Source organism: Candoia aspera, chromosome 2 (genome assembly GCF_035149785.1).
Source record: "Candoia aspera isolate rCanAsp1 chromosome 2, rCanAsp1.hap2, whole genome shotgun sequence".
Lineage (NCBI taxonomy): Eukaryota > Metazoa > Chordata > Lepidosauria > Squamata > Boidae > Candoia > Candoia aspera.
The window spans coordinates 241,773,799-241,797,529 of NC_086154.1; the positions used below are offsets into that span (position 1 = coordinate 241,773,799).

Sequence of the window (23,731 nt, forward strand, 5' to 3'; positions counted from 1 at the left end):
AAGGTCGTAAAATTGGGTCAGATTCACTTAATGTCTGCTTAGCTTAGCAACTGAAATTCTGGTCCCAATTGTGGTAGTTAAGCGAGGACTACCTGTAGATTTCCCAAATCCATAGATAGCAGAATGTACTGATTGAAAATATTGCTGTTCAACAGGAACAACATTTATTTGAATCCACTCTCAGAAAGAATTCCTTGACCCAAAGGTGGTTGTCAGTACAAGAAAGACTGCTTTGAAGTCCTAATCATTCCTGATTTAAATAATTTAAATAATCATTCCTGATTTAAATTTAACTAAATCTATTTATTTTGTTGCATGCTAATTGTTACATTTTATTCTTATTCTTATTTTATTGTTGTTATATGACTATATCCCTGTTTTCCTCTAGGAGCAATGTCTGGAGGCTTCAGTTTTCAGGTTACAGATGGTATAAACTTTGCACCTCGTCAGATTTTTAGTATCACAGCTCGAAATTTGGTTATTCGCCTTGAAAATAATAATGGATTAGAAATCTTTCCAGGTAAGGCTTTGTATTCTTAACTTTACTGGAATAAACTAAGCTGAAGAATAGAATGACTAGTCAATATTCAGCTCATTCTCTTTGAAAAAGATGCTGGGAATTCCAAAATGCAGTTATATCCAACTTGATCCTAAGTCAGGACTGGGCAACATTTCTGTACTGCTTATTTTTTAAAATTATGTGAAGCTATGTTATGCTGTTTTCTCACCAAAATCTGTGGGAAACCATACTATGAGTTTCAGCAGTGAAGGTGTGCTAAAAAAAAATATGTGTTTATGTGTTAGTCCTGGAGTAGCAAATTGTGATTTTAGACCTCATAGTGATATTTGGTCACAAAGATCGCTTGAGGCATATTCTTTTATAAGAATGTTCACAGGAAGTGAAAATAATTATAAGCAAACTATGCCTGGTACATTTTTAAAGGCTGATTCATGTTCCTTTATGCCAACATTTTCCCCAAGGTTGACGTTCATGATCAAGAACTAAGGAAAACTGGTATTTTTAAAGGGTGTTTTAAAACATTAGAACATTCTGTCATACATAATCTTCTGACATCTACCTTGCAATTTGTTTATTATTGCATGCTTATCTTACTCAGGCTGGCATCCGTGGTTTCCTTCCTTTCATTCTCATAACATGTTTATGAGGTTAAATTAAGAGAAAGTGATCGGCCCAAAGTCACTGAATAAGAATTTATGATTAAGCTGACTAGATGACCAGAACCCTTTAACATTGTTTAGTGGCAATAATGGGCTGAATGAGAGAGGGAACAAGCTGAAATTAAATCCAGACAAGACAGAAGTGATGTTGGTAAGAAACACCTGGACTTCGCTGATTCTCCTTCATGACCAGAAGGTTCCAGTCAATGAAGGTGGGGAAGAGAAGTGGAGCCTTAGGATACTCTAATAATTGCTGTTACAGAGTTTGACCTTCTTCCCTATTTTGTTTAACATCTACGTGAACTTGCTGTTGGAGGTCATTCAGTGTGACGAGATATGGGATGATACCTAGCTATACATTTCTACCTTAGACCAGTTGAGATATGCAGTGGAAGTCTTGACCTCGCGTTTGGAGGCTGTAAGGATCTGAATGGGAAGCAACAGGCTGAGACTTAACCCGAGCAAGACAGAATGGTTCCTGATCCTGAAGCCAGCTGAATTTGGAACAATGCCACCTTTAACTCTTGATGGGTTTATACTCCCTGAGAAAACTCTGTTATAGAGAGTAAGGGAGATGACTTTGACAAAAATATGCAAGAGCTGTTACCTAGACAAAGAGGACTGAAACATTCTTTAAGGCTCAGGAAACAAGATAATATTTGGAAGCAGCTCAGGCAACATCTCCATAATTCACTGGGAAGGGTGGGGAGGAATAGCACAATCCAACTTGCAAGGTTATAGACCATCTCAATTAAGAAGAATTGTTCTATTCTTCCTTCAGAGTTGATTATCTGCTCTACCTAGAGGGTCTGATAGGTATGCATCTCTTGTTGGAACAGTAAGTAAAGACTGTGGCTGGGAGACCCTTTGCCCACCTTTGGCTGGTGTGCCCCTTGTGGCCATTCCTGAAGTAGCAGCATTGGCACCAGTCACTCATGCTCTTATTAACTTACCGTTGGATTAGTGTAATATGTTGTAAACGAAACCACCATTGAAGACCATCTAAAAAATGAAGCTGCCCATGGAACAATCCAGGACTATTTGAGATAGCTGTTTAGCACCAATACTACAGGAGCTGCATTGACTTCCAGTTCATTTCTGGGTGCGATTCAAGAGGCTGCTTTAAAGTCTTTCATGCCTTGGGACTGGGTTGTGTGGCTTACTTCAAATAGAATCCCTCCTACCCTCTTCTCTGGAAATACAGCAGAAAAGGATGGAGGCACACATTTTCTGCAAAAACTCCCTCCTCCTATGGAATTCCTTACCCCCAGATATAAAATTGGTATCCTTACTGTTGACATTTGGAAACCATTATAAACTTAAAATAGTTTCAAACAGCACTTGAGGCCGGGGAATGAAGGATGCATGACCTGAAAGTGAATAGGAATGCAGTAAGAATGTAGCCTTTATGTTCTTGTAATGTTATTTATAATATTACTGCACTGTAATGATTGCCCTAGCCCAAATACTCAGACTCACAAGAGGCTGCTATATGAAATCTGATTTATTAAGGAACTAAAGGCAAATACAGAGAAAGCTGAGAATGAGCAAAAGCGCGCCAAATACAAACTTAAACCCTTGGTGCAAACGTATCCTGCCTCCCTCGTAACAGCCCCGCCCGGCACAGGTGCTAGCAATCGTCAGAGTTGCTAGCCTGGGAAAGTAACCTTGAGCGCAGTAGATAATGCAAATACATTCCAGAGCAAAGCCAAAAGATAAGTACTCCCATCCTCCCGAGAAAGATGAAACACGCATCCTGCTAATGACATGCGAAACGTTACGATGTATCAAAGACATTGAAACGGCGAACATGACATACCGCCCCCCCAAAAATATCCTTAGGGACCCGGCTTAGTGGGATAAGCAGAGTGGAAACGGGCAACCAGGACAGGAGAAGCCACATCTGATGCAGCGACCCACTCCGGATGAGGGAAATGTTTCCAACGAACTAAATATTGCAGAGTATTGCGAAGGCGTCTAGAATCCAAAATTTCTTTAACTTCAAAGTGTTGCTGACCGTCAATCATGATGGGGGTTGGAGGTGGAGGTTGGCGATGCCAGCGGTCAGAAGGAATAGTCGGTTTGAGCAAACTGCAATGAAAAACAGGGTGTAAGCGCTTGAGGTTATGAGGCAAGTCAAGCTTAAAAGTCACAGGGTTAATTTGAGCGGTAATTGGGAAAGGACCCACAAATTTAGGGGCCAGTTTCTTTGAAGGTTGTGAGGACTTTATGAACTTGGTGGACAGGTAAACCGAGTCCCCTACTTGAAACGCCGGCTGAGGAGCACGCTTCCGATCAGCATATTGTTTGTAATCCAATTGTGCCTCAGCTAGTGCCTTTTGAATCATTGGCCAGGAGTCTGCCAGTTGCGACGCCCAATCACCCGGAGTGGCCGATCCGCCTGAAGGCTGCGGCAGATCAGGGATAGGTACAAAGTCTTTGCCTTGGGCCACCCGAAATGGGGTTTGGCCGGTGCTTTGATGCACTGCATTGTTGTAAGCCACTTCGGCAAACGGGAGGAGGTCTACCCAATTGTCCTGCTGGTAATTCACAAAAGCTCGAAGGTACTGCTCCAGAGTAGAATTCAAAGCCTCAGTGGCCCCGTCCGTCTGGGGGTGCCAAGCCGTGGACAGGGCTTGCTTCGTTCCTAACAATTTGAGGAACGCCCGCCAAAATTGTGAGGTAAATTGTGTGCCCCTGTCCGAAATTAAGCGGGAGGGACATCCGTGTAGCCTGTACACGTGTACCAGAAACAGGCGGGCCAATTGACGTGCCGACGGAATGGACACACAAGGGATGAAGTGGGCTTGTTTTGAGAAATAGTCTTTGACCACCCAAATGACAGTTTTGCGTTGACTGGGTGGTAATTCAACAATAAAGTCCATGGAGATTTCATCCCAGGGGCAAGAAGGGGCAGCCACCGGCTGCAGCAGTCCTTGGGGCTTCCCCACCTTGCGCTTAGACATCGCACAAACAGTGCAGGAGGCAATATAGTCTTTGACATCCTTACGTAATGTGGGCCACCAGAACTGCCTCCTAACCAGGTGCAAGGTTTTTACAAACCCGAAGTGACCTGCCAGTTTGTCATCGTGTGAACGTAGTAACACCTCTTTTCTGAGGCTTTCAGGGACGTAGAGGCGGTTAGATTTCCAAGCGAAGCCTCGGTCAAAAGTAACATTGTTTTTATTTGCAAGCAACCAAGTATCAGTTTTCAGTTCTTTTAGAAACTTTTGTTGCAACTGGGAAGGAATTGACAAAGTGCTCGGCTGGGCGGCGTCCGCAGCGGGTGGCCGCTGCGCGCGCGTTTGGCTACGCATCACAGCCTGCATACCCAATTGGGGCGCTGTCCACAGGGTGCTAACCACTTCTGGCGCTGCCCCGGAGTCCTGAGGTTGCCTTGACAACGCATCAGCCAGGAAATTCCTTTTCCCCGGAATAAACTTCAATTGAAAATTGAACCGATTAAAAAATTGAGCCCAACGGACCTGTTTCGGGCTCAGTTTTCGAGGGGTGCTAAGAGCCTCCAAGTTTTTATGATCGGTCCACACTTCAAAGGGATGATTTGCCCCCTCTTAACAGATGCCGCCAGGCTTCTAACGCGGCTTTTACTGCGAATGCCTCCTTTTCCCATACATGCCAACGTCGCTCAGTCTCGGAGAACTTGCGGGACAAGTAGGCACATGGCTTGAGGCATCCTGTCCCGTCTTGTTGCATCAACAATGCCCCAATGGAATAATCGGAGGCATCCGCCTGCACCACAAAAGGTTTTGAGGGATCAGGATGTTGCAAAATGGGCTCTTTGATAAAAGCTGCTTTAAGCCGCTCAAACACCATTTGACAAGCAGGCGTCCAGCGCAACAGCGCCCCTGGATTCTTTACTCTCCGAGTATCTCCCACCCCCTTGGTTCGGAGCAGTTCTGTTAGTGGCAAGGCAATTTCAGCGAATCCCCTTATGAATAATCTGTAGTAGTTGCTGAACCCCAGGAAACTTTGAAGTTGCCTGCGGGTGCGGGGGCTTTCCCAGTCCATGATAGCCTGCACCTTGGCAGGGTCCATTTCTATGCCTTTATCTGAAATTCTATACCCCAAATAGTCAATTTGTGTCTGGTGAAATGCACATTTAGACAGTTTGGCATACAATTCTGCTGATCTGAGTTTACTCAGCACTCTTTTTACCAGAGACACATGCTCTTCCATGGTTTCAGTATAAATCAATACATCATCCAAATACACCAATACCCCTTTAAACAGATGCTCATGCAGTACTTCATTGATCAATTGCATAAATACCCCAGGGGCCCCAGCCAATCCAAAAGGTAACACCTTATACTGGAAGGCTCCCAACGGGCAATTGAAGGCAGTTTTCCACTCATCACCCTCCTTGATTCGTACACGATAGTAGGCTTCTCTTAAATCAAGTTTAGAGAAGATCTTTCCCTTAGCCAGATGCGACAACATGTCCTTGATCAATGGCAAGGGATATTTATTGGAAATTGAGACGGCATTTAATCCGCGGAAATCGGTACAAAGTCTCAATGTCCCATCCTTTTTTGGGCGAAAGAGAACCGGCGCCCCCACCGGTGAATTCGCCGGCTCGATGAATCCGCGCGCCAAATTTTTGTCCACAAAGTCTCTCAACAGAGTCAGTTCCTTTTGTGTCATGGAATAAATCTTTGGCTTGGGCAATTGGGTGTTGGGCACCAGTTCAATGGCACAGTCCGTCTTTCTATGGGGGGGCAATTGGTCGGCTTCCTTTTCGCCAAACACATCAGCAAACATCCTGTACTCTGCTGGCAAACCGTCCGGAGGAGGGGCCGGGAAATGCGGAGTCGCAGCTGCCGCAACCCCCACCATCTCCTCTGGGGCACCCTTCCCCTCAGTCGCTTGGTAGAACCCATCCCTAAACGTGATAGTCCGGTAAACCCAGTTTATTTGGGGATTTTGCTGAACCAACCAGGGCACCCCCAACACCACCAAGGGACCCCCTACTGGAGCCACGACAAAAGACAAACCTTCCCGATGGCTGCCCAGCTGCAAGGCTACCCGCCCTGTGAAATGGGTGACCAGTTTGCCCCCTGCCATGGACCCATCCAGCTGTGTAAAGGCGATGGGTCGCTGTAAAGGAAAAGTAGGTAGCTCCAGAGCCGCTACCACATCGGGGTGCATTAGACACCGGGAACACCCCGAATCAATCATGGCCCATACTTCTACAGTCTTGGATTGGGAGCCCAACTTCAACTTCACCGTGAGAATGCGGTAACTGCCACTCACCGATGAAGGCTCGCGCCCTTCTTCCACCACCTGCCCTGCGGCGCCCTTTAAAGCAGGTGGCTGGCGTTTCCCGCCGGCTGCAGGATTTCGGGCTCACCCTCATCCTCGTAGAACATCGCATCGTCTCCCTCGGTTTCAGCCACCGCGGCTTTCTGCTTCCTCGGCAGGGCAGGGGACTTCGTCGGCGGCTTACCGAGCCGTTCCTCTCCCTTTGCCTTCGGGCACGCCGCCACTCGATGCCCCTCTTTACCACATCTCAGACACAGGCCTTTTGCATACCGCTTCTCTCGCTCCTCATCCCAGGGTCGTTGTCCTGGTCTCCCCCCGGTGCTCGATGGGCGGCTGGGCTTCACCTCCCGCCCCGATTTGGCGGTCTTTCGATGGGCGAAGATCTCATGGGCATGCTCAGCCCTCCCTGCCAGCTGGATCCATTCGTACAGCGTATATGGGTCGTCCCTCCCCAAGGACCAGCGCAGCACCTCTGTATTCAGGCCATCCTTGAATAGCTCGATAATGGTGGCTTGGGACCAGTCATCCACCTTCCCAGCAAGCGCTTTAAACTCCAGTGCATAATCAGCCACGGATCTTGACCCCTGCTTAAGTTCCTTCAGAGCTCGCTTTGCCCTCTCTTTCGCCAAGGGATCCTCGAAGTGTTGTCTCAGTGCCCAGAGGAACTCATCGAATCTCTCCAGTTCAGGCGCTTCCGACTGGCACATCTGGACATACCAGTCTGCCGCCCTCCCTTTCAGTTTGGTGGCAATGGTGATGATCTTTGCCTTTTCCGATTGAAAAAGCGCCCCCCATTCCTCCATGTAGGCTTTAGCATTCGTCAGGAAAAATGAGAGTTTGGTTGGGTCCCCATCAAACTTGACAGGGAAGTCTCTCATCCCGCCCCCCGCCGGGCTGCGTCCCGCCACCGGGGCTGCAGGGGTTGGTACCTCCCGGGCTCGCGGCGGCGTGGGGCCCGGGGGCGGCCGCACCGGCGATGCTGCTATTTCCATCTGGACCGACTGGTCCCCCTCGCGCCTCCGCGCCGGCCGTCGCTGCTCCGGGGACCGCCCATGGGACGAAGGGGTAGAATGCCGCTGGCTTGATCCTTCCCGGGTTTCTCTCAACGAGGTCACATCTAGGCTCAGCTGCTTCAGTATAGTTTCTAACGAGTCCATTTTTGACTCCAGTACTCGGATACGGTCCGGGGTGGGGGAGCCCTCCGTTGGCTGCACCTGCACCACGGTGGGGGATAATGGGTATCTCTGCCTCCAGGATGGGCCCCCCGCCACCGTGACATCCCCTTGGGTCTCATCCCAGGTGACCAGCTCGCCCGGAGAATTTACGGTAGTCTCCGGGGCGGTTTTCAGACCCTCGGCTTCACCCTCCGACTCGGAGCTCGCCTCTTCTAGGATGGCTGAGAGCTCCCCCCCCTGGGACGGTCGGTCGGGCTGCCTCACGGTCGAGTCCGGTTCCCCTTCTTCCATCATCACGATGTCGGGTTCGGTCATCGCTGGCGCTCTCCCTCACAGGGTGAGACAACTTGTCTTTTCCTGGACAGGGGCCAGCGGAGTTGGGATCTTAGATTCTCAGCTTTATGTAATGATTGCCCTAGCCCAAATACTCAGACTCACAAGAGGCTGCTATATGAAATCTGATTTATTAAGGAACTAAAGGCAAATACAGAGAAAGCTGAGAATGAGCAAAAGCGCGCCAAATACAAACTTAAACCCTTGGTGCAAACGTATCCCGCCTCCCTCGTAACAGCCCCGCCCGGCACAGGTGCTAGCAATCGTCAGAGTTGCTAGCCTGGGAAAGTAACCTTGAGCGCAGTAGATAATGCAAATACATTCCAGAGCAAAGCCAAAAGATAAGTACTCCCATCCTCCCGAGAAAGATGAAACACGCATCCTGCTAATGACATGCGAAACGTTACGATGTATCAAAGACATTGAAACGGCGAACATGACATGCACAGTGTTTGAGTTCTGTTATTATTGTTTTATTGCTTTTTTGTTTGCCACTTAGAATCATATTGATTGAAGTGGCCTAAAAGTTGGTAAAATAAAGAAATCGAATTAAAAATAAATAAATATCTTGGGCCAGTCAGCCAACACTATTGCTAGCACTGCAACAATTCCTAGCCAGAGGTTCCAAAACCTCTGACTGGAAAAGTCCACTATGCCTGTTCTACCATTCTCCATATGAAAACCAAGCTAACTGACCAACATTTGTAGACAAGGCAACAATTTGCTATTTTGTTTTTTAAATTCTTGCCAAATGTTGTCCTTGTTAGGAAATTGTTTTCTTTGACTTTCTTTGTTTGTACTGTCTTTTCTCTAAGCTTGGATGAGTTCCTTGTTGACCTTCTTGATCCATTCCATTATGACTACCTGCTGAGCATATGATACACCAACAAAGAACAATTATTTTTTAACCAAATAAAGATGAATGTTATTGTTAGCGGCATACATCATTACACATCATGGCTCATATTTTGTTGGAATTGTGTTGTTAATTGATTTTAGATCATGTTTGATTTCAAGCCTTGCATTCAGTGAAAGAATGTAAGTACGTTGCTTAAAAACCCTCCTGTTGATCTAATTCCTTTATACTTGGCCTGGTTGATCTTTGTAAAAGAATGGAGAGCTTGTTTTGAACAGTCATAAAGAGCTGGGTCAAATATGCAGAAAGTGCATATTATACCCCTTCAAATTGTAGGGCACAACCTCTGTCAACTTGAGGCCTGCATTAGAATTTGCATAGCATATCAGTATCCATACTCAAAGTAGAGAGGACCAGGCCTGTTTTGGAAGAGAATTTAAGGTGTTTTAATCAGTAAATGGATGCCTTAAGCATCAGGAAAACTTAAGGCACCCATTAATCCATCCCCACCCAGTGTCCAAAATACCAAAAACAGATCCACCTACCCTGGAGAGGCTCTGGGGGTCACAAAAGGAATGCTGGCAGGCTGTTTGATGCTTCCCAGGCCATAAAGTATAAATGAGGGAATTGAATGGAGAGCTAGCATATGTCATGTTCACTGTTTCAATGTGCACTGTACATCGTAACGTTTCACATGCCATGGCGCTGACGCGCGTTTCTGTTTGGGAGGGAGCTGCTGTGAAACCTTGTACCAAGTTCTGTATCTATGTTCATTTCAATGGAATGTGTTTGGGTTATGTGCTCTGTTCAAGGACTTTTCCCGCAGACCATCAGAAGCCATTAGGAGCACCTGGGATTGTGAGCTTGGGAAGATTCTACGGGGGGAGGGATCTCATTTGTACCGAGGGTTTTTAGTTTGCATTTGGCGCGCTTTTATCATTCTCAGCTTTCTTTGTGATCCTGCATACTATTCTTTAATAAATCAGATATCTTTGCATTCCTGATCATGTATCTGAGAGTGTTTTAGAATAGGCATTCATTCATATAAATAAAAAAGCTATTATTTTTTCTTTCTGGGATGCTAAATGTTTGGGTGCAAAGAGCTTTCTGTACAGGATAATGTTTTGGTATGAGATCCCTCATTTGAAATTGTACATTTGGTTGAAAATATCTCTAGGTGAATGTTTAGAGGATTGCACTGCTTCTGAATAAATCAACTGCTCAAGGGCATATAGAGTTTAGGATTGGAGAAGATCATAAACTGCATTGACAGTATTATTACCCTTCTGTGCTATTATTATAATTATTCAGGTTCCAGGAAACCAATTACATCCCACAATCTGAAAGCTGTCACCAATGATGTGGTTGAGGTAGAAAATCGAACAATTGTTTTTACAATTGTAAATTCCCCCAAAGTTGGAAGACTCATCTGTATATTCTCTGAAAATAACATACAGGATATTTCTAGTTTTACACAATCTATGGTAAGTGTCCATTTATTCAAGGCGCTGGCAGTGTGCCTTTGTTACAAAGATTAAGGCAATCAAGAAAGATTTGTATATTTTCATATTCCACCTTGTCAACATTGATTAAACTTTAGGAAAAGGGAGAGAAAGGTTAAGGAGAAGTAAGCCAACAATGATTTAGGAATAAAACTTATATTTGTTGTGATCCACATTTATAAATAGGAAATGAAGTGTAATGTAATTGTGAGATGCATATCAATAAGTCTGTACATAATAGTTTATTTCTACTAATTATTCACTAGCAGCACTATCCCAGATGTTTTTATTTATGACATTTATATACTGCTTCAATCCACTGAACTCTAGGTGGCTTACAGTGTAGAACGTATGATAACATACAACAATAATACAGTATTGTAGAAAATATGAAATATAATTGTTAAAGTCGACTCTTTTCAACTTCAGGTACAGTACATGCCTAAGATTGCAGCCTAAATGGTCAAGCCACTTAACTACTTATCTCATACTGATAATTTGTGCTGTTGCATTATTCCCTTCCTCAGTACTTCCTGGACTGAATGTTGATCACACAATATTGCATGGTCACATGGTCAGTCCAAGAAGTGCCAGAGAAGAGAAAATTGCTTTTCAGCAAAGAGCCCAATATTATAAACATTCAAACATTTTCAAGATGAAATGAAGATGGAGGAGACCCTTTGGCCACCGTGTGTGTGTGTGTGTGTGTGTGTGTGTATTTTTAAAAAGTGCAATCCCAATCCTCCCTTAGTTTTTAAAGCAAAGATAACACAAGTCACACTTCCAACATAGTTTCCTATGGGGACAACACCCCCCATCTACTTCCAGAAGATGCAGTGAAATAATTGTTTTGCACCCCCAATTTTGCATCCTCTAAAACTTGAAAACATTCCTTCTCTGATTTTTGCCCTCTCTAACCATGATCATAATTGGCAATTCTAAAATAAAGGTGTTTTATTGTCCTTAGTTTAAGGAAGTTTTTGAATTAATCTCTGAGCTCTGTAAGCACACATCTCTGTAGATCAGTGAGTTTGTAAATCTGTTTCAAGGTAATTGTAATTGTAATCTTATAATTACCTACAAAATTAAGGTGTTTGTGGTTCTCGAGTTCCTACAACACTTGTACAGGATTACAGGTTTTAACACTGAGGTTTGGTTAAGGTATGAAACAATTCAGTCTTACCAAGCAAAAGTAAATAAAATTTTAAATAAAAATGTATTTGAAACTGCCAGCAAATTCAGCATTTTTTTCTCTGTACAGGTGGATGAAGAATTGGTCATCTATGAGCATTCAGACAAGCAATCAGTTGATTGGAACACACAAGATTATTTTACATTTACAATCTCTTCTCCACCAGCTGCTCTGGGACCTCATGTATTCTATATTAATATATCCTATGAAATTAGAGCACCTGATCAGAGCAGTCAGCTACTTAGAAACACAGGTAAGTTACATGGGATCACATATTACCTGATCTTTGCAGAAGCTCAAGGTAGGCTTCCTGGAATTCTCTCAAAGTTGTATACTTTGGAGAAACCTTATCAACAATATTGGCAACTTCCATATTTTGGTCTCATAAAAGATACATAATGTGTACTTTCTGTGTTCTTTCTACTGGATTTCATATAAAAGGAGTTGTGTAAATTGAATATGATGCATAATAAACATCAAAGTAGTATATTACCCACTGGTTCAACTTCTCCTAACACAGAGAGGCATGCACATTGATAATAGGGATACTACTCTTCCATTGGCCAAGTAGGGTAAAGCATTGAACTGTGCTAAAGCAAATTAATATTGTACATAGGAGACAAAATAACAGGATGGTAATAAACTTAGCCTGTCCACCCTTTCTTCTAAGGTGATAAGGAGTCATGCTTTTTTTTCCCCCAAAGCGTCCATACTTAACAGCAACTTTAGCCCTGTCTCGGTCTTAAAGACTGAGAAGAGGGCTCACATTTGTGCATATCCTCTTCAACTGCTTTTTTTTCCAGCATGAATTAAACCACCCTGAAGAGTTAGAAATGCTAGAGATACACTGGCAAGTATTAGTTTAGGCCAATAATTTAAATCCTGTAACTGGATTCTGGCCTTAATGGATGACATCCCTGTTTCATTATGCATGGAAGAGATTGAAACACAACATGGACATACCTATCCATACAGTCACCAACCCTGGACTCAACTCAATGGGACTCATATAATTCTAGTATTTATAATTATAAGTAAGGGAACCATAAAACATTTGTTGAGTTATGTTTTTAGTGTTTTTTCTATGGTAGATCTAAAAGGAAAGAAAGAATGAAATATAATTCCCCAAAGATGTAAGTGACTTGATCTGCTTGACTTGAATTCCATTTGTATGCCACTTAGGTTTCTTTCTTAATTATCTTTTAACAATATTGATAGGCTTCCCTAAACCATTCAGACTCTGGGCAGGGTACATCAATTCAAAATATAATACATTAAAAAAACACAAAATAATAATGTACTCAACTGTGATGGTCGCCTAAACAAAGCTACAGGCCAAAAGCTCGCTGGAACAGAACGGCTTTAATTTACTTCCTTGAGGCCTCTCATATCTTTGGGATTTATGTCTCCTGAACATCTTTGGTAAACAGAATAACTTTGGTGACATATTATTAAACTTTTCTCCCTCAATAAGCAGGAAGGGATTGAGTTACACAATTCAAACCTGTCAGGATTGTCCAAAGAATGATCTTAGCATTTGGTTCTTGGTGTTCTCTGACCTTGCTTCTCTTCCTGTAGAAGTTTCGTTACTGGACTAGAGAACATGCACTTACTGTCATAAAAGACTGTGGTTAGCAGCTTATCAGTTAACTGAGGCAGATGGAGTTCTCCTTAGAGAACTACCATGCCATTTATAAAAAAGTTAAACAGAAGGGGAAGCAATATACAGCCTGGTTTAATCCCTTTGGAAATTGGGACCTGATTGAATAACCTACCTAGATGTCCCATATAACTTGGCTTGAGGTATTTTCATGTAATATGCTAATTAATTAACAGTAACAACCCATGGAGGACTGCCTGATTTTTTTCATAGCTTTTCTATTGACAGAATTCAAAGCTGATTCGAACTCCACAAATATTATGTAGATGGCCTTTTGCAGGCTACTCAAGTATTTCTCAACTAAATCAGAAAGGCACTGATAGATTCTTGAGCTTCTGTGATCCTCTCCCAAAACAATGTCTTATTCCCACCAATTCTATGGTTTTTCTAAAGAGGTACCTTAGTTTAATTTGCAATATTTAGCAAACCTAATTCCCCATGCTGGCTGGGGAATTATGGGAGTTTAAGTCCACACATCTTAAAGCGGCCAAGGTTGAGAAACACTGTAATAGGGTGATGGAGGTCAGTTTTCTCATCTTTCAATTCTTTCCAGACCAATAGGATAGAGTATTGAAAAGAAGTTATGTAAAAGGGTTCAGAACACTGTCCATCTGTCCCAAGGATTACTTTCTCAAATCTGAATGGAACACAGCCAAATTTGGCACAGAGAAAAAATCAGGAAAAGAAAGATTGAGATTGAAAATGGACTGGACCCTGCAGGGGACTGTGCAGGAAAAACAAAAGTTAGGAAAAAATTCCCAATGCATTTTTATGAGAGGGGCTGCTAAGTTGCAGTTCAGAAGGATGCTATTCTAAAACTCCCTCTCTTCTCCTTCCCAGTCACGTGATCCAAGGTAGAGCTGCTATTAAGGGTTTGGAAAGAATTCCAGAAACCATGCTCTGCATGCACTTCCTACCTTGTTTGTAGAACAGGATTATGATCGTTTGTTCCCAGTCTTGTGGAATCTGCATTACCTAGTCTACAGGGGTGAAAACAGCTGCCAGTACTGGGGCCAACCCAGCTTTATATACCTGAAGTAGTTCAGTTGGCATTGAATCACCACCATTTGCATTCCCATTTTTCATCCACCCAATTTGCTTTTCTGTTGGCAATGGGAAGGGGAAGGGCTGCTTTAATGGCAATACCTGGCTGCCTGTTGTATTATATGACTGTCTTTGCATTGTTTCTTTCACATATAATTCCCCTCTGCCAACTGCAAAATGTATGGCTTTTTTTTATTCTATACAAATGGTAATTTTCCAACATTTATCAGAAGTAACCCTGCTCTTATTCAGAAAAACATTATATTGTACCATTTTCTGTCCACCGGAATTGCTCACAAATACCAGTGGATGGTCTTGCCCTTAGAATTCCAGGAGGAATGTTCAATATCTCAATATGATATTATGCTTAAGATTAACCCTCCAAATCTTATACTGAACAAAATGCTCTTTTTTTTTTTTTGCAGGTGCTGTTGTCCAGGAAGGTGGCAAAGTTTTAATTGACAAAACTAAGCTGGATGGCTCAAACCTACTCTCTAAATTACCCCAGACACAGCGTTCTACATTTGAAGTGTGGTATGAAGTCGTAGCATTGCCTCAGCATGGCAAAATTGTTGTGGGAGAACGAAATATTACTAGAGACAAGCCCCATTTCTCCCAGTACATCATTAACAAATTTGGAATCACATATGTGCATGATGACTCCGAATCACTCACTGATCACTTTATCTTTGCTGTGTGGCTAAATCAGAAAAGCAAGTCTGCTGTGAAACCCAATATTGATGTTTTAGAAGAGGCTTTTAATATTACTGTTGTACCAGTGAATGATCAAGTCCCAAAACTAAAGTCAAACCTGCTATGTTTGAATGTTTTACAAGGAGATAGAACAGTTCTAGGACAAGATAACCTAAATGTTGAAGATGTAGATAACTCACCAGAAGAGATCAAATATACCATCATAACTGATCCCCAAAATGGACATTTAGCACTGTGGTCTCGGTTGAATGAGTCTATCAAAGATTTCACGCAAGCTGATATTAATAATGGTAGTATTTGGTTTGTACAAGATGGGAGCCCTTTCTCAGGGGTTTTCTATTTCAGTGTGACTGATGGACAACACCGTCCACAGTATAAACTCTTTAGGCTTGATGTGATACCGCTGTCCATCACTTTGATTAACTTAACAGAGGTGGTTCTTCTCCAGGGACAGAACAGAGTTGCTATTACAAATGTCCACCTTTCAGCCACAACAAATGGGAAAAACCCTGAAATCAGGTTTGAAGTAACAAAGCCTTTTAGTTATGGGAATCTTTTGATTGAGAATGAACAGGTGACTACATTTCACCAAGGAGATTTATATGCAGCAAGACTATTGTACTGTATGACAGACCTCACTGCCTTTGGAGATGTTTTAGAATTTGCAGTGTTCACCTCAGACAGTAATCTAACAGGACAGGTTCTGAAGATCTTAGTACAACCTCTTTTGCAAATGGCCCTTAACTTGACTATTCCCAACAAGATATCCTACCAGCTCAAAGCAAGTGATTTGGATGCTACACAGTTAGCCAACTTAACAAAAAGCAACCCCAGATTTGAAGTCATAATGTCACCAGTTTATGGAAGTCTGTCAAGGAGGTCACTGAGTAACACTGAAGGCAAGAGTCTACTTCTGTTCACAAAAAGTGACATTGACAGAGGTGTCATCTTTCTTGAAACAGATGCTAATATGACAAATATTGATGTATTAAATGATTCCTTCACTTTTATACTTAGAGCAGACAATGTTCAGCCTGCCATTGGTGAGTTCCATTTTGTCATAGTGCAACATGATCCTTCACTGGTCCAGATGTTTACTCCAGAAGTGCCTTTCTTAAGTAGTGCTGACATTTTAGAGAGTTATATTACAGAAAATGAATATCTATTTATCCCAAAGCATGGCACACGCACTGATGTACCAGCACAGATTTCCACGTATGACGAAAATCATTGGGGGCACCAGAAAGATAGATGGTTTGATGAAGATAATGCTAGAGGCAGATCTGCTTGGGCTGTGACCACAATAGAAACACCTTCTGAAAGCACCTGGCTTCAGACATCACATAGCAGGAACTGGCTGATCATCATCGTACCCCTTTCTTCTGTGACTGCTTTATTTATTATAATTGCCATTGCTCTTTGTATCTTCCTAATGTGCCACAGATCAAAGAAGGCAAAACCTCTTATTTTAGAACAGCCACCAACAGCTCTCAACAGTTCAAGCTTTTCTCCAGAAAGGAGCTTGACAATACCTACTGTCACAGTGACACCTCTCTTAAAAATCACAGATAAAACAGCTGCTTTCCCATTCATGTCCCTCCAGCAGGAGCAGCTTCATCCAGTGCCAGCTACTCCAGATCCAGCTATAAGTCTTCGACGAAGCACCTGGTCCAACCTTGACCCAGAAATTATTCAGCACTGTCGAAAAACCCACCCAACATTGAAATGCAATCAATACTGGGTATAATTTACCATTGAAACCACTAAAGAATGTTCAACCTTGTACTGCTTTTGGTGACACTTATTTAATTCCTTAGTTGTTATATAATTAATTATCCAGGTGTAAGTCAATCCACTTCTGAAATCTTGTCAAGAAAACTGCAGGGACTTGTCCAGGCAGTTGCCAGGAGTCAACACTCTCAGAGACAGACAGAGACAGATGGAAAAGTCAATAGTAAGCGTCATAGGCTCCCAATTAAATAATTGGGTCCAGTTATGTTGGTCACAGTAGAAGCAAGAGAAGTAGGATAAGAATGGGGTATACAACATATTGCCTTCATTAGATGCTGCTTGCAGACCTCTGTAAAGTTGTTGGCAAATAGAAATTTTTAATGTGATGGAATGGGAAAATCAATAACTCTGTCATTGGAGATTAATACTGGGAGGTAGTTGTAGAAAGAAAGAGAGTTGTTGAGAGCAGAGTTTTGTTCCAAATGGGACTGTGGGGATTTATTTTATTTTATTTATGTTTGAAACTAGAATTCTCTTGACCAAATTTATTTAATTTGGATGGTAGGTAGGAAACAACACTAGTATCTTACATACACAAATGTATATTTGCCATTATTCGATATAACTGGAACATAGCCAACTCAAAACATGGAATGTTTTGATTCTGTCTGTTCAAAACAGAACACATTTCTATTTTGTGCATAATTCCCATGTGGAAATACCATTATTCTATATATTTAGGGATCTGAGTCATATTAAGGATTTGCCATAAACCAAAAAGTTACTTAACCTTATAGCCTGTGGTATAACATAGGAACATATGCAATGTCCTCCTGGATTGGACCTCTGGGCCCATCTAGTCCAGCAGTCTGTTCTCATAATAACCAACCAACTGCATGAGGAAGCCCATTAGTCTTCTAGTAGATGGTCTTTAGAGGCAGTCCCACTGCCATCAAAGCTATAAGCCATTGATCCCCATGACTTCCATGAATTGGTCCAACCCCTTTGGAAGCCAGCCAAGCTGGTAGGCAGCACCACATCTCATCATTTGGATGCATGTTTTAAAGCTCAGCTTTTACTGGGTAATTAAGCTGCTCAAAACTTTGTATTTTGACCATTTTTATTAGTGCTGCCACAATTGAATATTGTGGCAATGATGTCCTTTAAAAAGTAAAGCTTGATACCAGTAATTGTATGTCTTCTCATGTTCTAAGTCCGCTTGCTTTTTAAAAAAATATGTTTTTTTTCCTCAGGGCAAGCTGCTAATTTTACCAGGTCATTTGGACCCTTGCATAGTTTGGAGGTAAATGTTAAGACAAACCAAGCTTCTGCTACTTTGACTTGTGTTTAACTGTAAGCAAAAAACAAAACAAAACAAAACCCCTTAGTCTATTGAGTAATTGAAATCAATTGCATAAGTTTTGGTAATATGAATGTTAATGCTACGTTTGCTAAAATTAATGCTAATGTGAACATTAATTTATTTTTATATTTATGCTTCTTAACCATAAAAAATTGATTGTATATTTTTATGTATGTTATTTTTAAAATATGTGTTCACCTCTCATCCTCATGGCCAATCTGTGTGGCTGCCAGCCAGTCTGCTGAATTATCTTTCTGGTTTGGTCTAGAGAATCATATTCTCTTGTATATTATAAAGCCAGGGCCAGAAATTCTTCCTGAGTTGCTCAAATAGTTGTTTGGAAATCAGCAGATGCTATAGGAGAGCCTCAGTAGAAATTCTGTCTTCTAACTTTATCACTGTTTTTTCATGAAAAAATGTTAAGGAATATTGTGCTGTAACACATTTGCAGAATTGTCTCATCAAGTATCTGCTACTACCTTTGTATGGGGGGCTATTTACACATCACCACAATAATGGAAAGAATGTGTTTCATTTAAAAGAGATTTACATGGTATTTCCATATTTAGAATAGCTTTCTATAACATAAAATTCAACAGACCTCATTAGTGAGAAAAGCTGTGATCTGTAGTAACCTCTTCAGGGCCCCTAGTGGTTCTTACAGTTATTTTTAAAGAATATACAGTTCTTTATGAAGAATTTGAATTTGGAGAGCTTCTCAAATAGACATCCTATAAGAGAGCCAACAGAAACAAGAGGCTTGTTGACTCCTCAGGAGGCATCAATGGTCATGTTAGGCAGTGCCAAAATGCATCATAAATGCAGAAAGTGTCCAAATATGCAACTGGAACTAGCCCAATCCATAGCAAGGTACCTTTTCATAAACAAAGTATCAGAATATATAAAAAGGCAGTTAATTTCTGGATACCCTGCTGTATTGTCAATTGAAGTTCTGAATTTAGAGATTAACACTTTGGAGCTGAAAAGTTGGCTAAAGATGCATATGTCTCAATCCTTGCATTGGAGATTTTACGAAGAAGAAGAAGAGCCACAAAAAGTTGTGGTGGAGAACAACTCTGGGCTGTGAAATGATGTCAGTTCCCTCTGTGCTATTGAGACAATCTAAGCAAAGTTAAGCATGTTTGGATTCCATTGATTTCAAAAGGCCAAAGTGAAGTAGATGAAAAGAATGGAAAGACAAAATTGCTTTACTTTGAGTGGATAGTTTATGCCCCTCCCTGTTTTTTTACCTGGCATGAGAAGTATCTATGTGATAATTTTTTAAAACAAATTATATACCTGAAAAATATTGCTAAGTAATTATTTTTAAAAGACTATCTGTAATGTACAAACTGGATTTCATTCTGTTATAAATAAAATCTAATTCCAAGTTTTATATTTTTAAGATTACATATTCTGAATTCAGATTGTTCACGCATAAGCACACGTAGTTTTAGTTTCCTTTTGTACAAAAGGGAATAACATGTTATTTGTATTATTGGGCCAATTTTTCTCTTTTGCTACTTCCTTGTAACTCATTTCTGAGTAATCAGATTAGGATTCTCCTTATTTTAAATAATGTAATCTGTTAGATCAGTTACAGTGAGGAGCAACCAACCTGATTCCTTCCATTTTTGACTACTATGCTATCATTCCTAGCCAGTATGGTCACCAATTATGATTCAGTGTACTTGGAAAACACCAGATTGGGGAAGGATGACATAAAAATTAGTATAATACCAGTATCAGTATGTTTAGATGTGACATGCTTTCCTAAAGTGCTTTTAGTTCTGAATGCAAACCTACATATAATTATGCTGAGGATAATAACCTTTCAATTTGTGTTGGTGTGTAGAAAAATGGCAGAAATGCATCATCTTTAGAGTTTGGTATCTGAAGCATACTGTTTCACATTGCTTCTTGATATAGCTGAATGTTCAAGAAAGGTAAGTGGCTTGAAGCATTGTTGGTCCATGGCTCATAACAGTTTCCTTTTTCATGTTTGTGAAGTGCTAATCCATTTTCCCATTTTATTCCTGAATCAGTGAAGGACAATAAGGATTTTACATTGGATCTACCACTTGTTGTTTATTCGTTTAGTCGCTTCCGACTCTTCGTGACTTCATGGACCAGCCCACGCCAGAGCTTCCTGTCGGTCGTCAACACCCCCAGCTCCCCCAGGGACGAGTCCGTCACCTCTAGAATATCATCCATCCATCTTGCCCTTGGTCGGCCCCTCTTCCTTTTGCCTTCCACTCTCCCTAGCATCAGCATCTTCTCCAGGGTGTCCTGTCTTCTCATTATGTGGCCAAAGTATTTCAGTTTTGCCTTTAATATCATTCCCTCAAGTGAGCAGTCTGGCTTGATTTCCTGGAGGATGGACTGGTTTGATCTTCTTGCAGTCCAAGGCACTCTCAGAATTTTCCTCCAACACCACAGTTCAAAAGCATCAATCTTCCTTCGCTCAGCCTTCCTTATGGTCCAGCTCTCGCAGCCATATGTTACTACAGGGAACACCATTGCTTTAACTATGCGGGCCTTTGTTGTCAGTGTGATGTCTCTGCTCTTAACTATTTTATCGAGATTGGTCATTGCTCTTCTCCCAAGGGTTAAGCGTCTTCTGATTTCCTGACTGCAGTCAGCATCTGCAGTAATCTTTGCACCTAGGAATACAAAGTCTTTCACTGCTTCTACATTTTCTCCCTCTATTTGGCAGTTATCAATCAAGCTGGTTGCCATAATCTTGGTTTTTTTCAGGTTTAGCTGCAAGCCAGCTTTTGCACTTTCTTCTTTCACCTTCATCATAAGGCTCCTCAGTTCCTCTTCACTTTCAGCCATCAAAGTGGTATCATCTGCATATCTGAGATTGTTAATGTTTCTTCCAGAGATTTTAACTCCAGCCTTGGATTCCTCAAGGCCAGCTTGTCGCATGATGTGTTCTGCGTACAAGTTGAATAGGTAGGGTGAGAGTATACAGCCCTGCCGTACTCCTTTCCCAATCTTAAACCAGTCCGTTGTTCCGTGGTCTGTTCTTACTGTTGCTACTTGGTCGTTATACAGATTCTTCAGGAGGCATACAAGATGACTTGGTATCCCCATACCGCTAAGAACTTGCCACAATTTGTTATGGTCCACACAGTCAAAGGCTTTAGAATAGTCAATAAAACAGAAATAGATGTTTTTCTGAAACTCCCTGGCTTTTTCCATTATCCAGCGGATATTGGCAATTTGGTCCCTAGTTCCTCTGCCTTTTCTAAACCCAGCTTGTACATCTGGCAATTCTCGCTCCATGAATTGCTGAAGTCTACCTTGCAGGATCTTGAGCATTACCTTACTGGCATGTGAAATGAGTGCCACTGTTCGATAGTTTGAACATTCTTTAGTGTTTCCCTTTTTTGGTATGGGGATATAAGTTGATTTTTTCCAATCTGATGGCCATTCTTGTGTTTTCCAAATTTGCTGGCATATAGCATGCATTACCTTGACAGCATCATCTTGCAAGATTTTGAACAGTTCAGCTGGGATGCCGTCGTCTCCTGCTGCCTTGTTATTAGCAATGCTTCTTAAGGCCCACTCAACCTCACTCTTTAGGATGTCTGGCTCTAGCTCACTGACCACACCGTCAAAGCTATCCCCGATATTGCTATCCTTCCTATACAGGTCTTCTGTATATTCTTGCCACCTTTTCTTGATCTCTTCTTCTGTTAGGTCCTTGCCATCTTTGTTTTTGATCATACCCATTTTTGCCTGGAATTTACCCCGATGTTTCTAATTTTCTGGAAGAGGTCTCTTGTCCTTCCTATTCTATTGTCTTCTTCCACTTCCACGCATTGCTTGTTTAAAAATAATTCCTTATCTCTTCTGGCTAACCTCTGGAATTTTGCATTTAATTGGGCATATCTCCCCCTATCACTGTTGCCTTTTGCTTTCCTTCTTTCTTGGGCTACTTCTAGTGTCTCAGCAGACAGCCATTTTGCCTTCTTGGTTTTCTTTTTCTTTGGGATGTATTTTGTTGCCGCCTCTTGAACAATGTTGCGGACTTCTGACCAGAGTTCTTCTGGGACCCTATCTACTAAGTCCAGTCCCTTAAATCTGTTCTTCACCTCCACTTCATATTCCTTAGGAATATTAGTGAGCTCATATCTAGCTGATCTGTGGGTCTTCCGTAATCTCTTTAGTCTGATCCTAAATTGTGCAAGAAGAAGTTCGTGATCTGAACTACAGTCAGCTCCAGGCCTTGTTTTTACCGACTGTACAGATGTCCGCCACCTTTGGCTGCAAAGGATGTAATCAATCTGATTTCGGTGTTGTCCATCTGGTGAAGTCCATGTATAAAGCCGTCTCTTAGGTTGTTGGAAGAGAGTGTTTGTTATGCAGAGTGAATTGTCTTGGCAAAATTCTATCAGCCTATGTCCTGCTTCATTTTGTTCTCCCAGGCCATACTTACCTGTAATTCGAGGTGTCATTTGACTGCCCACCTTAGCATTCCAGTCTCCTGTGATGAAAATAACATCTCTTTTAGGCGTGTTGTCCAGTAGGTGCTGCAGATCCTCATAGAACTGCTCTACTTCAGCTTCTTCAGCATTTGTGGTTGGGGCGTATATTTGGATCACTGTGATGTTAGATGGCTTGCCCTGAATTCAAATTGAGATCATTCTGTCGTTTTTTGGGTTGTATCCAAGCACTGCTTTAGCCACTTTACTATTAATTATGAAGGCTACTCCATTTCTTCTGTGGTCCTCTTGTCCACAGTAGTAGATCTGGTGGTCATTTGATGTGAAGTGGCCCATTCCAGTCCATTTCAGTTCACTGACGCCCAGGATGTCTATCTTTAATCTTGACATCTCACCAATAACCACATCCAATTTGCCCTGGCTCATAGATCTGACATTCCAGGTTCCAATGGTGTGTTGATCCTTAGAACATCGGATTCGCCGTTCACCACCAGCACCGTCGGCCGCTAGCCGTCCTTTCGGCTTTGAGGTAGCTGCGTCATCATGTCTGGGGCTAGTTGAGCTCATCCTCTGTTCCTCCCCAGTAGCATTTTGACCATCTTCCGACCTGGGGGTCTCATCTTCCGATGGTATACCGACATATCTCTGGTTGTACTGATCCATTTAGTTTTCACGGCAAGAATACTGGGGTGGGTTGCCATTACCTTCCCCAGGGATCGCATTTGGTCTGACCTCTCTGTCATGACCTTCCCGTCTTGGGTGGCCCTTCACGGTTTAGCTCATGGCATCATTGAGGTGCTCAAGCTCCAACACCACAACAAGGTAACGATCCTTTGCTGAAGGATCTACCACTTAGGTACCACTAAATGCTAAAGTACAATTAAAGATCACTTCTGTAAGTGCCATGCACCAATAAACCAGTAAAAAGCTGGGTGACCTTGGGCCAGTCCCTCTCTCTCAGCCCAATTCACCTCACAGGGTGGTTGTTGTGGGGAAAATAGGAAGAGGAAGGAGTATTAGCTACGTTCGCTGCCTTGAGTTATTTATAAAAAAAATAAAGGCAGGATAAAAAATCTAAAAAAATTCAAAATGTTAATCGTCCTTTGAGGAAATACATTCTATTGAATTCAGTGGCTTGTATGTGTGAGTAAATTTGCATTGGATTGAACTGCAGATCAAAGTGTAATATAGCTTTGTATCTTAAAGTGCATAATTCTTCCTTGAACATTTCACCAGTATTCCAGACCT

At 42.0% G+C, this 23,731-nt stretch overlaps 1 protein-coding gene across 1 annotated transcript in view; it reads left to right on the forward strand.

The window, feature by feature from the left end:
• Positions 1-16,798, forward strand: part of LOC134491721 (chondroitin sulfate proteoglycan 4-like) — a 42,321-nt gene extending 25,523 nt beyond the window's left edge. The window contains exons 7-10 of the mRNA XM_063295663.1: positions 389-520; positions 10,135-10,307; positions 11,587-11,770; positions 14,647-16,798. Coding sequence (XP_063151733.1) covers positions 389-520; positions 10,135-10,307; positions 11,587-11,770; positions 14,647-16,682 — 2,525 coding nt within the window. The 3' untranslated portion in view covers positions 16,683-16,798. The remainder of the gene's footprint in view (positions 1-388; positions 521-10,134; positions 10,308-11,586; positions 11,771-14,646) is intronic.
• Positions 16,799-23,731: the final 6,933 nt, after the last annotated feature.